Consider the following 14,169-nt stretch of genomic DNA (forward strand, 5'->3'; position numbering starts at 1 on the left):
GAGCTGCTAATCCAAATGTGGTGTTCCCAGAGTTTGGCGGCAACAGGCTTTAGCTGAAGTCTGGAGTGACTCATGATCTGTTTCCAGTCTTTACACTACAAATTCATACAGCTATGCAAGAAATTTCACCTGCCCCTTTTTGGAAGCAATTTGCAGGTTACAACTTACAGCTGTTACTCAGCTTGGCAGTCAGATGAATTTTCTGCCACACTCTCTGCCTTGGTCCCAAATTTTGTGCAGAAGACCTGAAGAAAGACAAAGCAATGCTGGACCCAGAGGTGCAAAGATGTCTGAGTGCTCTCTGCTTCTGCCAAAGCAGCTGGTGCTGCTCTGAAGAAAAGGCTGAGAGCCACGGTGGTGGGCAGGAGCCTTGGAAGAGGGAAAGAGATAAGCACAGCCAGAGGAGAATACATGGGACATGGGAGCTCCCCTGGCACCAACACACCCTGCTATTGCCCTGCACTGGTACTTTCTTGCTGATGGGAGAAGCGTGGTCCAAACGGACATCCACGCACTTGGGTAAAAGATCTCTTTTCACATCACACCCTCCAAAGGTTGGGTGTTTTCACAAAAGTAGCCCCTGACACAGCATTCAGGCAGCACACACATGAGCTGCTCAAGCACTGCGGTGCCCTTTCATGCATGTTCATGGAGAGAGGGAAGGAACCAGAAATAAATAACTGATCTTTATGTGTAAAGTGACAGAGTGGAGTGGATCCTGGGCAGCGGGCAGTGTCCACGTGGCCAAGAGATCCTTCCTGAACCCAGCACTCACTCAGGCTCTGCTTTGGCACAACAGCACTAAGGCTGGAGTACCCATTTCCCCATGATTCAGAGAAAATGGCTCTAATGAGTCACTTCTTCCTGCAGCTCCCTGGAAGTATCTTATCCAGACACAGACAAGCCCTCAGCAAACTCTGGTAGCCTGAGAAAAGCTGAGCCTGAGGTGTTAATGGCTGTGAATATAATGCAGTTAATTTAATTGGGTTGTCCATCCTTGATATTTGAAAAGTCCCTTTTAAATGTTACAACTCTTTTTTAAACAACTGAGTTATTATTTTCTCCTGAACTCCATTTCCATTTTAATGCTGATGTTCAGTTTCTTTTGCAAATTGAGTGAAGGTAAAAGTCTCCCAATAATATACCATCCTTTTGAACAACTTATTTCCTTTTGGTGCAGTTTCAAACAGATAGAGCTGTAATGGCCAAAATAAATTTTATCCCAGAAATGCAGAAAGCTAAAAGTTAAGCTTCACTTATAAACCTTTTTTTAAGAGAAACAAAATCATGCCAGCCTTATCACCATGACAGTCACAGTTGTTTAGATTTATTATGCAATGGTAATCAGACTATACAATAAATTTGCTATAGTAATGCATTAATCACTTTGCAAAGAAAAATGAACTACTGAAAGGAAGACAATTTTCCTCTCTCTTCTTTCCCATGGTAAGAACTGGTCCCTAACTCCATTCTTTAGAGAAGGAAGCATATATTTTCACTTCTGCTGCTACATCTCTGATTTGAGCTAATGGCTCAGCAAGGTCATTCTCATTTTACTTCCTACATAACTGAGCTCCACAAATATTTCTCAATGAGATCTTTCTTTAGAGCTAGAAAATACTTGGGCTAAAATGTCTGCTTGACTTGTTAGCCATTTTCCCTGATTCTGCACACACTTTTATTGTGTACAGAAAGTTTATACTTTTGGATGAGTCAACTTTTTAAGTTCACTAAGATGGATCACTGAGGGGACATAGATGTCCAAAAAGAAAGAGAAAGGGGAGGCTATACAATGCAAAGCAGAGGTGGAAACTCAGATGAAGCAAGAAGGATGGTATCATGAATATTTGTATAACAAAGGGACATTTTTATCCTCCCCTTGAAAAGGTATATTGTGAGTGTGAAAGCCCCAGTCATCACCCTCCTTCAGGGATAAACTTCATCCTATATTAGTAAAATCTGTCACATCTCGTGTCCATAACTGGTACCTGGTCTACAGGCATGAGGTGGTAGCGTGTACCACTGCATCCCTGTTAGCACCTTTCAAGACAGGGTTTGGTTAGGACTTCAGTCAGGAAACCAAAATCCTGCAAAATTTAAAAACACCTCCAGGAGATGTTCCCTGGTATTCTGCCATGCTGATTAGTCCCACCGTGGGGCAATTTGTACCAGTACATAGAAGAAGAAAAGTCCCTTGGTAATATTTTCTTGCAAGTGAATACTTCTGCTTTGTTCAGGACATCTCCCCACCAACCTCCCAGGCAAGACACTAAAAGACAATGAGAAGATCAGAATTAGCAGGCTCTGTTTCCCCTCATTTTTTCCAAGAAGTAAAGCAAATCTTCACTGAAAGAGCACTAGTGTCTTTTCCAACTTTTAAAAAAGCAACTTAGAGTCAACAGCAAAGCCCAGGTCTATGCAGATGGCTGAAAAATCCAATTTGGTCCACCTTCATCTGTGGCATTTTGGGGAAAACTTCCTTCTGTCACAAAGGAAAAGCTGGATTTACACAAACCCACATTGAAGCTGGAAGCTTTCGAAACACTGGAGCCAACCGGCAACGCCAGAAGGAAAGGTGGTGTGTGGATGGCTGTAGCTACTCAGCTGCTACTGAAATTAATGAAACTCGTGACAAAATCTGCATGTAGCACCTGGAAGGTACAACCCCAACCTGCAACCACAGAGGCTGCATCCTACTTCCCATTCTAACTTTTATATATAAAATTATAAAATGTTAAACCATGTTCCTAAAGCCTGTCAGCAAACTCTGTTACCAGGGTAAATTCTCCCAGGTAAAGAAATGTTCCCTACCCTCCATCCCACAGAAGGATTAAATTATTCCCCTTTCAGATGTTGTAAAGCCTCCAAGCAGCATCCTCACAGTCCTTTTTAACACAGGTAAATTGAATTCCAGCAAGTTTACTATATGTGGACCCTTCAGACAAGATATTAAATAACAAAGTCATGACCATAACCTATGAAGAAAGACTGAAAGATGTGGAGTTGTTTAGTCTAGAGAAAAGGAGGCTGCAGCAAGCCATAACAACAGTTTTCAATTGTGTGAAGGGTCAGTGCAAAGAGGAAAGGAATGGACTGTCCTCAGTGTCTGTGGTGACCAGGACATAAGGGACCTGCACCGTGGGTTAGACAAGGAGAAATGCTTTTGAGAAGGGATGGTAGTGAAGGTCTGCCAGGAAGGCTCCAGGGAAGTGTCATGCTCTCCGTGGGGGGTTTTAATGACAGGTTATGCAAATATCTGTCAGGGATAACGTTAAGTCTGTATGACCCTGCCCCGTGGCACAGCGATGGATTACATTGCCTCCTGAGATTTCTTGTAACACTAATTTATACGGCCGAGCCCCCAAGGGTAATTTTCCCCACTGCCCAAGTTTTTCCCTTATCTTTTCAGTTCTAGAGCATGAGTTCTTCCCACCACCCAATTACTTGATTTCGGATGTGCTCACATAAATGAAAAGGCTGGTGTATGCACCAGATGGGATGTGGCATGGGCTTACACCACTCAGATCAGTCACCTAATTCCTATGGAAACAAGCAAATGAATGGGAGGGTGGTTGGTATAAGGATGTAAGAATTTGGGCCAAAGTTGGGGGACTGCTTTGAGACAAATCGTGCTAAAAATATGTAAATAATTCTAATATTCTGGGTGGATTTGCCTGGCATCTTCAAGGCTATGTAGCTTTGTGTTGTTTGAGGGAAAGTCTGAACAGGGCACGCTGTTTGGCTGCCCTGCACCCAGCCAAGCTTTTCTTGGTGAGGACAAAGTGGGCATGGGATGGGGCAGCAGTGTCACTAGCCTGCATCCAGGTCCTTTAACTGCTCACCCCCTGAACTGTGCAGATGTGTAAGGAAGTGATGCTGGTTGCATCCCTGTGACTCTCAGGAGATGTGGGACTGCCCCACAGAAGCTGCAGGGAGGGATCCTGGTCGTAGCAAAAAAATCCATTCCCCTGCCACCAAGCACCCACAATCATTGCAGAAGGGACTGAGCTCAGGCAGATCTAAACACTGGCACTACTGAAGTAAAAGTCTTGTAAAAGCCAGCTCCTAAATCCACTCAGGTCTGCAAAGCTCCCCAAAACCAGGAATGTGGGACACTGAATCAGGATGTGCTGCCAAGAAGTGATCCTCCAGATGTGTGATGGTGACTATGCACCCTCTGACATGCAGAGTTTGCTATGAGGGGGAAGCAGAGGCATTTTGGGGTTGGTTCGCATTTGGTTGAATTAAATTCAATTTTAAAATGCGTAAAACTTCAGTAACTGTAAAAAATCTCTTTTTTAAAAGTGTGAAAAATAAGCGAAAAAGAGCAAACCAATGCCTCTTCCACTTTAGCCTCACCAGTTTAATTTCTTGCAAATTTTTTCTGCTGTATATGCCATGGCAGCCCATAACCTAAGCCTTTTCAGTGCATTCTCTCACCAAACTAGAGTACTTCTTCCACAAATTAAATTAGCTTTCTTGATTGGAAACTGGGAAAAGTAAAAGTACATAATAAATTGTAAGAAATGCTTAAATAGATGATATGTCAATAAATAATCCTCGCACTTAATCTGAAAACCGTTAAGTAGTTAGAGTGATGACTGATTTAACACTACCCATTTAGTTTACCTGTGATAAGGCGTTATTTAAACTCAAGACTTTATATTAAGTACAGTGTGGACTAAAACCTTCATTTGGAAATAATTGCAAAAGTTGAGGGGATTTTTTCTTTTCTTTTTTTTTTTTTTAAAAAAAGATTTAATTAAAAACACAAGATGAAATAAATATTTTAGGCAACCAGCAACAAAATGGGAAAATACCATGTGTTTGGAGTTTTAGTGCCCTCTGAGTGCTGGAATTTATTTGCAGCAAGCAGAAAATAGACAGCAAGCATAAAAATTCAGCAGATTCCCGCTAGTAAAATTATTTATCAAGCTAACAAGGGAGGAACCCTTCTAGTAGCAACAAGCCAGCAAGGAAAAGACGTGCCTTTATATTTTACCTTTGGGTTAGCACACCAGTAAAAATGCCAACTGACAAGCACTTCACATAAACATTTCTTTCTAAATGAGCTGCCTTGTTAGAAAAAAAATCTAAGCAAAGGAGTGCTACAGTCAACAGACAGAAAAACCCAGAATGAATACTACATTGCTCCATATTACAGGAAAATATAAATAAAGACATAAAAATAATGTTGATGCATAAATGAATTTAATAAATTAACACTTCATTTTGCATTTAAAATAACTACTTGGGCTATAAATCTATCTTAGCTTCAGTTCTACCAAGAAAGAATACATGCCAGTTATCTATTATTTAGATCTTTCTTACCTCTGGAACTAAATGTATACACACACACACTCAAAAGAATATATATATGTGTGTGTGTATGTATTCACCGTGTTGTTGTTAGCGGTGCTACTCAAGCCCCATTGCAATATTTATCGTATATTTATTTTATGACTGAAACCCTGAAGTCGGTTTTACAGTTTAGTTTAACGATACCAAACTTTGATTATAAATTATAAGTGGCTTTATTGCAGCCTGAAGAGGCAAAAAATTTGGAGACACTTGATTGCCTGATCCCAATTAAATTTTAAAGAAATAGTTAAGAGACACACATTGGCTGAACAGCCGAGCTCTAAGGAGCACTGCAAATTACTCCTGTTGGCTGTATAGTGGGGCTATACCCTCCGAGCACTTCTTTGCTAGAATGAACATTTGACAATTGTCAGCAAGCTTTAAAATAAAATCAAACTAACAAAAGAAAACAAAAAAATAAAAATCCCAAGGATCTTTCTCAAGCATTATTGTTTTCACTGCAGAAAAAATAGCTTGTGGGAGGGTAGGGGGCAAAATCAGACTCAGCATTTCAGCTAATTCTGTAACTCAGGAAGTAAAACCTGCCACAGTTGTTGACAAAGAGGGGAAAAACCCAAGTTTTACGCTAAACTGAGCGGTCAAAGGGATTCACAGGTTGGAGCAGCATTTCTGACTGATCTCAGATGCTTTTCTGCCCACAGTTTTAAGCTAGACCCTGTATTACTCACTCAGAACTCCAAAGGCAGGCAAGAAAGACAGGAAAAGGTAAGGGAAAAAAACCACAAACAACTGGGAAAACAAAACAAAAAAAAGTATTTTTTGAGCTTTTGCTTCCCTCAAAACCTGGCATTCGTCTCGCCTCTGCAGCAGCTCACAATGCAGGGAGAGAATGCAGCATCTCCCACTCCCTGTGCCAGCGCCCCGGGCTGCTGCTCCAACCAACCCCGTGCATTTCTGGGGCTGGGGGAGAAAGTCTCCAGCTCCAAAATTCCCCCCCAAGGGCCCGATCCTGCATTCTTCTCACACCCAAAGAGTGCTGCAAAAACAATGGGATATTTGGGTGTGCGGGAAATGCTGAAGCGAGCTGGTATTTGTTAACTGCTGATGGATTACATTAATATGGATATTTGTCTGTAGGGGACAAACACTTTTGAGAAGCGAGTGCAACATTATGGGCAAAACATCAGCAATAATAACAAAAAAGGGTAGAGAGAAACATCATTGATGTAAACCATGAAATAAATAATATATGTCAACTTTTATGTTTCTTGCCTTTGATCTGGGTACAGCTGACATTAAGTCCAGGAATTGATACCTTTTTAGCTGAGAAGACACAAGATGTCAAGTTATATTTTTTAGTGCAAGGCCAACACATAAAAACAAAGCTAAAAGAGTTGAAGAAGTGAGCATAACAGAAAACATAGAGATTATCTCTTGTCATGGGAAAGAAAACAATGGAAGTTTCCATGGAAGCTGAGTGGCTAATATAATGCTGTCTTCACTTTGCCATTCTCTCCTTATTAGAATAGAATTTGGGTCCAAGTGATATGGAAAGAGATTGCTACTGAGCAGGGGAAGGGAGTGTTGCGGGTAGAGCCAACGCAGAATGAGGTCTAGAAGATGTACATACGTATGTATTCCTCACTCCCTGCCAGCCACTCATTTTAACTCTGTCATAAAGCAGTTTCAGAGTGGAAGCTGTTTGGAAGCACACATAAAGGCATCCATTAAAAGGCATTACATTAAAACTCCATTGGATCCTGCTCAAGTGATAGAGAGGCAAGGTGACGCATCACCTCGGCGTCCAGGGAATCTACTCCTGCCTTGGCTTCGGTGGGACTGAGTAAACCTGACCTTTGTTTTACTTTCTTGCTTACTTTTTAGTAGCACCAGCCCTCTGGTGCAGGTCTAAGCCCAGAGCCTCTCTACCAGCTCCCTCACACTCCTGAGCGTTTACACCAGGTAATCAGGAGCAGAATTTGGTCCTAGGTGACTATGCTGGAGCTGAAATTGGATAAGTGGATTGTTGCCGTCCACACTTACAGCTGCTCCTGACTAAAACCACAGCCAGAAAATTGCCGGCATGAAGGAGAAATGCCACACACATCTCTTCTTTAAAATGTGCACCCTCCCCAGGAAAACAGCTCTTCCTCTGGGAGACTCTGGATATGCTGCTGTGCACCCCTCTCCTTTACAGCCTGGCCTTGTTAATCATTTACATGGCTTCACACCCTCTTTCCTTAATTTAGTCTGTACCTTAATCTTGGCGACTTCGGCGGGCTGGTCTGTGCACATAAGGACCAGGGAGCCCAGCTCTGGGACGTCAATAACCCAGCACAATGCCTCTGCACAACACGAAGCCAGCAATTTAATTACCTATCACCGTTAACAAAAGCTCTCTTTATTTTGATTAACTTCGAGGGAACAAGGTTCCCCACCATCAGAGTATGTTTAAATAATTACACAGTACAGACTAACATGCCTGGAAACACAAAAAGAGGGGGAGTACGGAAAGGGGAGAGAAGAAAGGGAAGACATAAGCTCAGCCTTACTTCCCAATTTAAACTAGGAATGACCTCAGGGTCAATATTTCAGAGTATCTCAGATCAATTCAATTCTCACCTCCGCTGCCTACCTGCTAGCAAATGAACTTACTGTGCCTTCCAATAGACAGAAATGACTAAAAGGAAATCGCATTTAGCTGCATCTGAATAACCATGGTTATTAGATGATGCGTGCAGAGGAAAAATTACCATTTCCCTTCTCCTTCTCCTCCTTGTGATTGTCATTCTCACCTCACTGGTGATTAAGATGTAGGATGCTCTCGCAGATTGTTAATTAGGTGTTAATATCTGCAAGGGGCCACAGCAAGCTCCTACACCTGAGGTCATTTCTCAGAAGTCGGGCTGTCTCCGGTGACAGTACCTGTAATTCCCATAGCTAGTTTGATTCCCACTCAACAGCTGGAGCTAGTGTTTCTTTCATGTCTGGTTTCATTTCCTATCTGAAATTATATGAGTGCTAATATCTTTATTATCTTTCCCGTAGAAGTGAAATGCTGGAGCATGGCACAGTGTGTTGCTCATAGTTTTTTGGGTTTTGTTTGTTGTTTTTTTTTTCCTCCAGCATTTTCAAAACATTTCAAGCAAAAATCTTTACGGTTAGCAAATTTAGAGCTGAGGACTCCATTATGGATCGAGAGGGGTAGAAGGTAGGAGGGAAACAATAATAATTTGGGGACAGAAGAAAAGAAAAGCTGCATAACTGCTGAATGATAATGGCTCAAACCTTGGGAAATAAAGGTAATGGCAGGAAGGGGAGGAATTACAAGGACAGTGTGACCTCTACACGCCCTGCAGGTGCACAAGAGTTATTCCATATATGTGTGTGTACATTTAGGTATTAAGGATACATGGTGTTTAAGAGAGAGAGGGGGCACATAACTGAGACATGACTTTGATTACATTTTGACTCATTCAAGACCAGGGTAAAGCTAAGTTATGTGTAATTCAGAAAATTACCAGCTCCTGAAGCACCTAATCTTTGTACTTGTGGCTTGGTGCGCTCGGGAGACTAAATTCTCATCCTGGCAGAAATGATGCATGGACTTGGGCAACACCAATGATTTCTCATCCTAGGGTACGCAATAAGGTAAACGACAAGTACTTCAATACACCACCTTTCATTAAAAGGCTTCAAGGAGCATTACAGCTATTTTTTAACTCCCACAAAAGCCTAGAAGGTAAGAATTAATTATCTAGGTTTATAACTGTGTAAACTGAGATATAAAGAGATCAACAGTAACAGACCTTTAGAAGAAACCTAAGATAACAAGTTTAAAGTGCTTCAGTATTTTGCTGAATCTAGATTCAAATAACTGGGTCAAAGTCTCACAAGTGAGTCAGACTGTAACTCCCAGCTCCCAGTTTCTTCACTCTCTAAACATCGGGACTATATGTGGAAGCCTGAGAAGTAATTTTATATGTGGGATGTTAAATCAGTACTTTTCCTGTCTCATCAATCTCCTGTATTTTGGTACAGTGTGAATCATTTGGTAAGTGGCACAAATTAGAAAACCCAGAAGAGATGTTAAAAATATTTCCATTTTTTTTTAGCACTTCACTTAAAATCCTCTACTAGAACTAAACAACAGCAAAAGTCACATCACTGGAAAATATTTTAGAGCTTATTCTAATCACAGGGGAAACTATTAAATTGTCTTTGCTGGGAATTTGGGGGGAGTAAAAGCTGTCACATACAGCATATACTTTCTCTTTGCTCGTAAAGACTCAAGATGTTTTCTTACTTCACGCTTATAGGAATGAGCTGTAAAGGAGTTTGAGACACAGTGAAGTTTTGCTTTTTTTAAATACTTGAGAACATCTTTTTACCTATGTAAAATGACCTGTAAATTGTACAAAATATGTTTGGGGAGAGGAAAGGAAGGAAGAGAGGTTACTATCAAATTTTTTATCAAGAATAACATATTGCATCCCATTTGAAATAAAAGATGCTCATTTAGACTTAATATAGCACATCTGCTTGAAAAATACATACAAGGCTCCCATTGACTGTAGTGGGAACCTTGCCAATAATATTTCACGGAAGTTATCTTGATATCAGCTTTGGAAAATAAAGACATTTTACAGGGAGTCCTAATTCAACAACTGAAAGTTAAAAATAACTCACTCCTACACAAAGAAATTTGATTGTTTTTACAGTTCTTAGCTTTAATTTCAATTTTATCAAATGTACAGTCTGAGAATAAAAATTAGGTGATAAGGTCTAGTGTTACAGTGAAGTCGGGCAGTTTGACATCGCAGGCCATTGCCATGAAAAGAAAAATGATGTCATGAACAACAGTCTGACTGGATTGTACATTAAAAATACACATGAACAGTATGAGGATGCAAAAGGTCTTGCACAAAACACAAATCTCTTTTAAAAATGCATGTGCGAATGCAGGAATAGCACTGAAAAGTAAGCAAATGTATACTTTAAGAGTGCCATGATTTCCCCTGTGTGAAAGGGTCTTAGAGGTAAACTGGAAAAGGAACAGAAAATATATTTCTGTTCTTTACTGCTCCTTATTCTCTTCTTAGTTTTAGGGCTCATCCATATGGGGAAATTATGTAGTAAACTATACCACAGTGTTATCCATTCCCTGGGTGGATACTCCTACACCAGAGCAAGAGTGGATTTTCCTGGTTAATTTATTTTATTTTGAAAGCAGCTTAAGATACATTGGGCGGAGGGGTGGGGGTAAATCCACCCTTATTCCCGAATAAGAACATCCATCCACGGAACTCACAGCACTGCCACTGAGGTATGAGTTCAGATCTTACTTTTTATTAGTACGGCCTTCCCTGTAGACCTTCCCTCTGTGGTGGAAGTGTGAGCCCCAGGAATTCAACAGGGATTTTACCAAAGCCTGCAGTGGGGCCAGGAGCCCAAGCAGGACCTTTTTTCTCACCTGAGATGTAGATAGGATGTAGTTTAGATCTCAGAGTCCATCATTGCCTCATCCTGCTTTTGGAGCTCTACAAAAAGTCCTTCCTTTGAAAACTGAAATATTAAGTGTTACACACAGTGATAAAAAACACCAGATTTTTTTCTTATGCTTCATTTTTAAGAGAAAGTCCGGCTACAGTTTTTTGTCAGATTTCTTTTCAACATCATTATGCTGATCAGGAAATTAAATTAGAGGAATATTTTGTTCCTGTTGATTACGTGATGTTGGATGGAAGTTCTGCACTAAACGAAATGCACTGAAGTAGGATAAAATATGCCCGGGGTTATGTACATATTGTGAGAGACGTTCGCTGGAGCTGCTGGGAGATGGAATAGGCCAACACATGGCCTTTGGAAAATAACAGTTGCCTTGTAAAATACCACAATGTACCCTTGGTGGTATTTTATGGGATAGCAACTAATTTTGTTATTGGTATAACAGCGTATATCATAAACACAAATTTCATCCTGCAGTGCTTACTTGTAAAGCTCCCAATAATCACACGAGACTCAAGGGCATGGAGCAACACCACCGACTGACCTCCACAAACCCTGGTGCCAGCTGACCCACGAGAGACATTATGGTGAGAACCTCTTAACCAGCAACCACCAAATATTCCAGTCGCACTCATAAAATGAATTGCCTTGAAATGCTAAAAGTATGCCAGAAATAACATAATTCCTTCAAAGGAGTCAAGTTAGTAAGTTAGACCACGGAGACTACTGTCCACTACTATAAATGTACAGTCTTAAATTCTCCCAACCAAACCAACTCCATGAATATCAAGTAAGTACACCTCCAGACAGTGTGGAGGATTGGAGTTTTCATATCTAAGCTTATTATTCCTAATATCACAGAGACACTTCCCTGAATTGTCCTTCTCCTTCCCAAATTCCCCATCTGACCAGATGTCTTTCTCTCTCTTGCTTTCACCTGTCAATCATGTTCACAGCTGAAATTTGATTTCTCTCCCAACAGTAACCTTAGATGAAATATTACCATAGGGGTCAGAACTGTCTGAACCTTGCCATAAAAGTTCGTTAACTCTTCTGAGACCTGAGAGATATTTGCTTAAAAGAAAAGGATTTTGATGCTGGGGTTTTTTTTTTGTTTTGGGGTTTTTTTTGTTTGTTTGTTTGTTTTGTTTTTTTTTTTTTCTCTAATATGTGAAAGCATAACCACAAAATATCAGAAGAAAAGCACAAGGAATTGTGCTGGAGAGCAGCAGGCTAAGCAAGTGTCCATCAGGAAAAAAGATTTTGCTCTTTTATTATATGGATAACAAGAATGTATATCACATATTATTTATATAAATCTAACAGTCACATATATAAATTACAGGAACCATGGAATTTTTCCTGCGGGATTATTGAAATTAGAACAGTTACACTAGGAACAAGGTGATGGAACATGTGCTGTACCTTTGCAATGAAAATATGAACTTGATGTATTTACTGTATTTACTTCAGCTGAATCATGACTTGGCTCTGTTCTTGCAAAAAGCATATTGCACTTTAAGCTCTCACAGACAAACTAGTGGTCTGGTTTCCCTCTCATTTACAGTGGTGAAACACAGAAAAAAAATGTATTGCAGGCAAAACCCTACTCCCGGTGTTCCTCGGGGAAGTGAGCAGAGCATCAGGCTTAAAATGAACCTCTTCTGGTGCTTCTTGAGAAACCTATTCCCACAGCCTATACACCAAGAAAAATTCCTCTCGCTGCTACTTAACGTAAAGTCTAGAGCACCAATTACATCTTCCCCATCCTCACTCACATTTTAAATAATAAAAAAATAGCAAATAAAAATTAATAAATAATAAACCAGGCTTCATTCCATGCGCTAATAAAATTCAATTTTTTTCTAATAGTACGTAACTGCTGATCAAAGTACGGTAGGCTGTATGGCAGCCTGTGTTCTTAAGTAAAATAGGAGGCTTCATAAAAAAATTCACACAGAATCTGTCATTGTAACCTTGCTGCTCATTTAAGCCACTTAGTATTTTTTATAGTCAAGGTCAATAAAAATCAGATTCCATGGAAAAAATAAAGTGCCTGTTTGAGTCTAGCAGGGGAAGGGACTGAAAGTTTAATTCCCACATTTTCATTAGCGGCATATTTTTAGTCAATGTTGACAGACTCAATGAACACGAATTTCCAGAGGAAAGCGGTGCTGTGAATTAAACTCTATTGTAATTTGTAAGTACAGAAGTTGTCTAACACAGACTCGTGATTTTCATCAAGATCTGAGGGAGATCTTCAGAAGACCCATCCTTAATCCCCATAGCTGATGTCTGAACGTTAGCATTTGAAGAAAAAGAAAGAAAACATTTGCAAAGGATTATATATGAGTTGTGGGACACAGGAGAGCTGCCTGGCTGACAAAAGTACAAAGCCCCATCATTGCAAATGGTTCTTGTAGGCACCTGAAAGTCAGCCCTATCCGAAAGCCCGGGAAACTGCACCACAGACTGTCACCGGCTCCCCAGGGTTGGACCAAAAAGCACTGTTTTAGCAGCAGAAAACAAAGCAGCAAAATTACCACCCCAGCTGAAATATGTCAAATTGCTAATGAAAATGAAAACATACCTTTTTTTTTTTTTGACCTCAGGTAACAGGGATTTTCACATCACTGTTGTAGATGATTCTCTTGGGTACCTAATTTAGTAAATATATTAAAATAAACCATTATTAAAATGAATTTGTAGCATTGTAAAACATGTCTGTCCTGCCACTATAGTACAGAATACGACCTTTTCTGTTTAAATTCTAAATTAAATTTAGAAAGTCTCTTGTACTGTTTATTATCTGTGAGTGAGTGAAGAAGAAATTAACACAGATTGAAGTGAAACATTTCTAGCTCACACATCTAGTCTTTACTTCATATTAATAACAGGAGACTCGTACGGACAAATTACCTTAAAAACACGTATTTTTGTCTCACTAGTGAATACCAGCTTCTAAGACCGGAAAGCATGTAGCTTTCTGTATTTCTTTCTTAATGATTGTTATTAACTGCACTAATGTAATTGGAAAAATAATAATCAATTTTTGTACACACTCCATTATTTTCCAGACAGTAGTTTAATAACAAAAGCAGAGCTGTCATTTCTCCCTGCGGTTACTCACACTGTACAAATTCATCCTGTCAACACATATTTAAAATCTAATTTAAAAAAAAAAAAAAAATCAACATACGAGTGAATCTCTGTACGATAAGTGAGATAAGTCAGTGAATCAATCCACATTTCTTAAATATGGATATTTTGTTGTGTCCCTTATAGTTAACTTTCTCTCCCTGAGTGTGCATACACATGCTTATATAGATATTTTCTATA

At 39.9% G+C, this 14,169-nt stretch overlaps 1 protein-coding gene across 3 annotated transcripts in view; it reads right to left on the reverse strand.

Moving 5' to 3' along the window:
- Positions 1-14,169, reverse strand: part of MAF (MAF bZIP transcription factor) — a 192,375-nt gene that overhangs the window by 166,208 nt on the left and 11,998 nt on the right. For all 3 annotated transcript variants that reach the window (XM_074912962.1, XM_074912963.1, XM_074912964.1), the window contains exon 2: positions 13,421-13,489. In XM_074912962.1, coding sequence (XP_074769063.1) covers positions 13,456-13,489 — 34 coding nt within the window. In that variant the 3' untranslated portion in view covers positions 13,421-13,455. The remainder of the gene's footprint in view (positions 1-13,420; positions 13,490-14,169) is intronic.

This window comes from Athene noctua, chromosome 9 (genome assembly GCF_965140245.1).
Source record: "Athene noctua chromosome 9, bAthNoc1.hap1.1, whole genome shotgun sequence".
Classification (NCBI taxonomy): domain Eukaryota; kingdom Metazoa; phylum Chordata; class Aves; order Strigiformes; family Strigidae; genus Athene; species Athene noctua.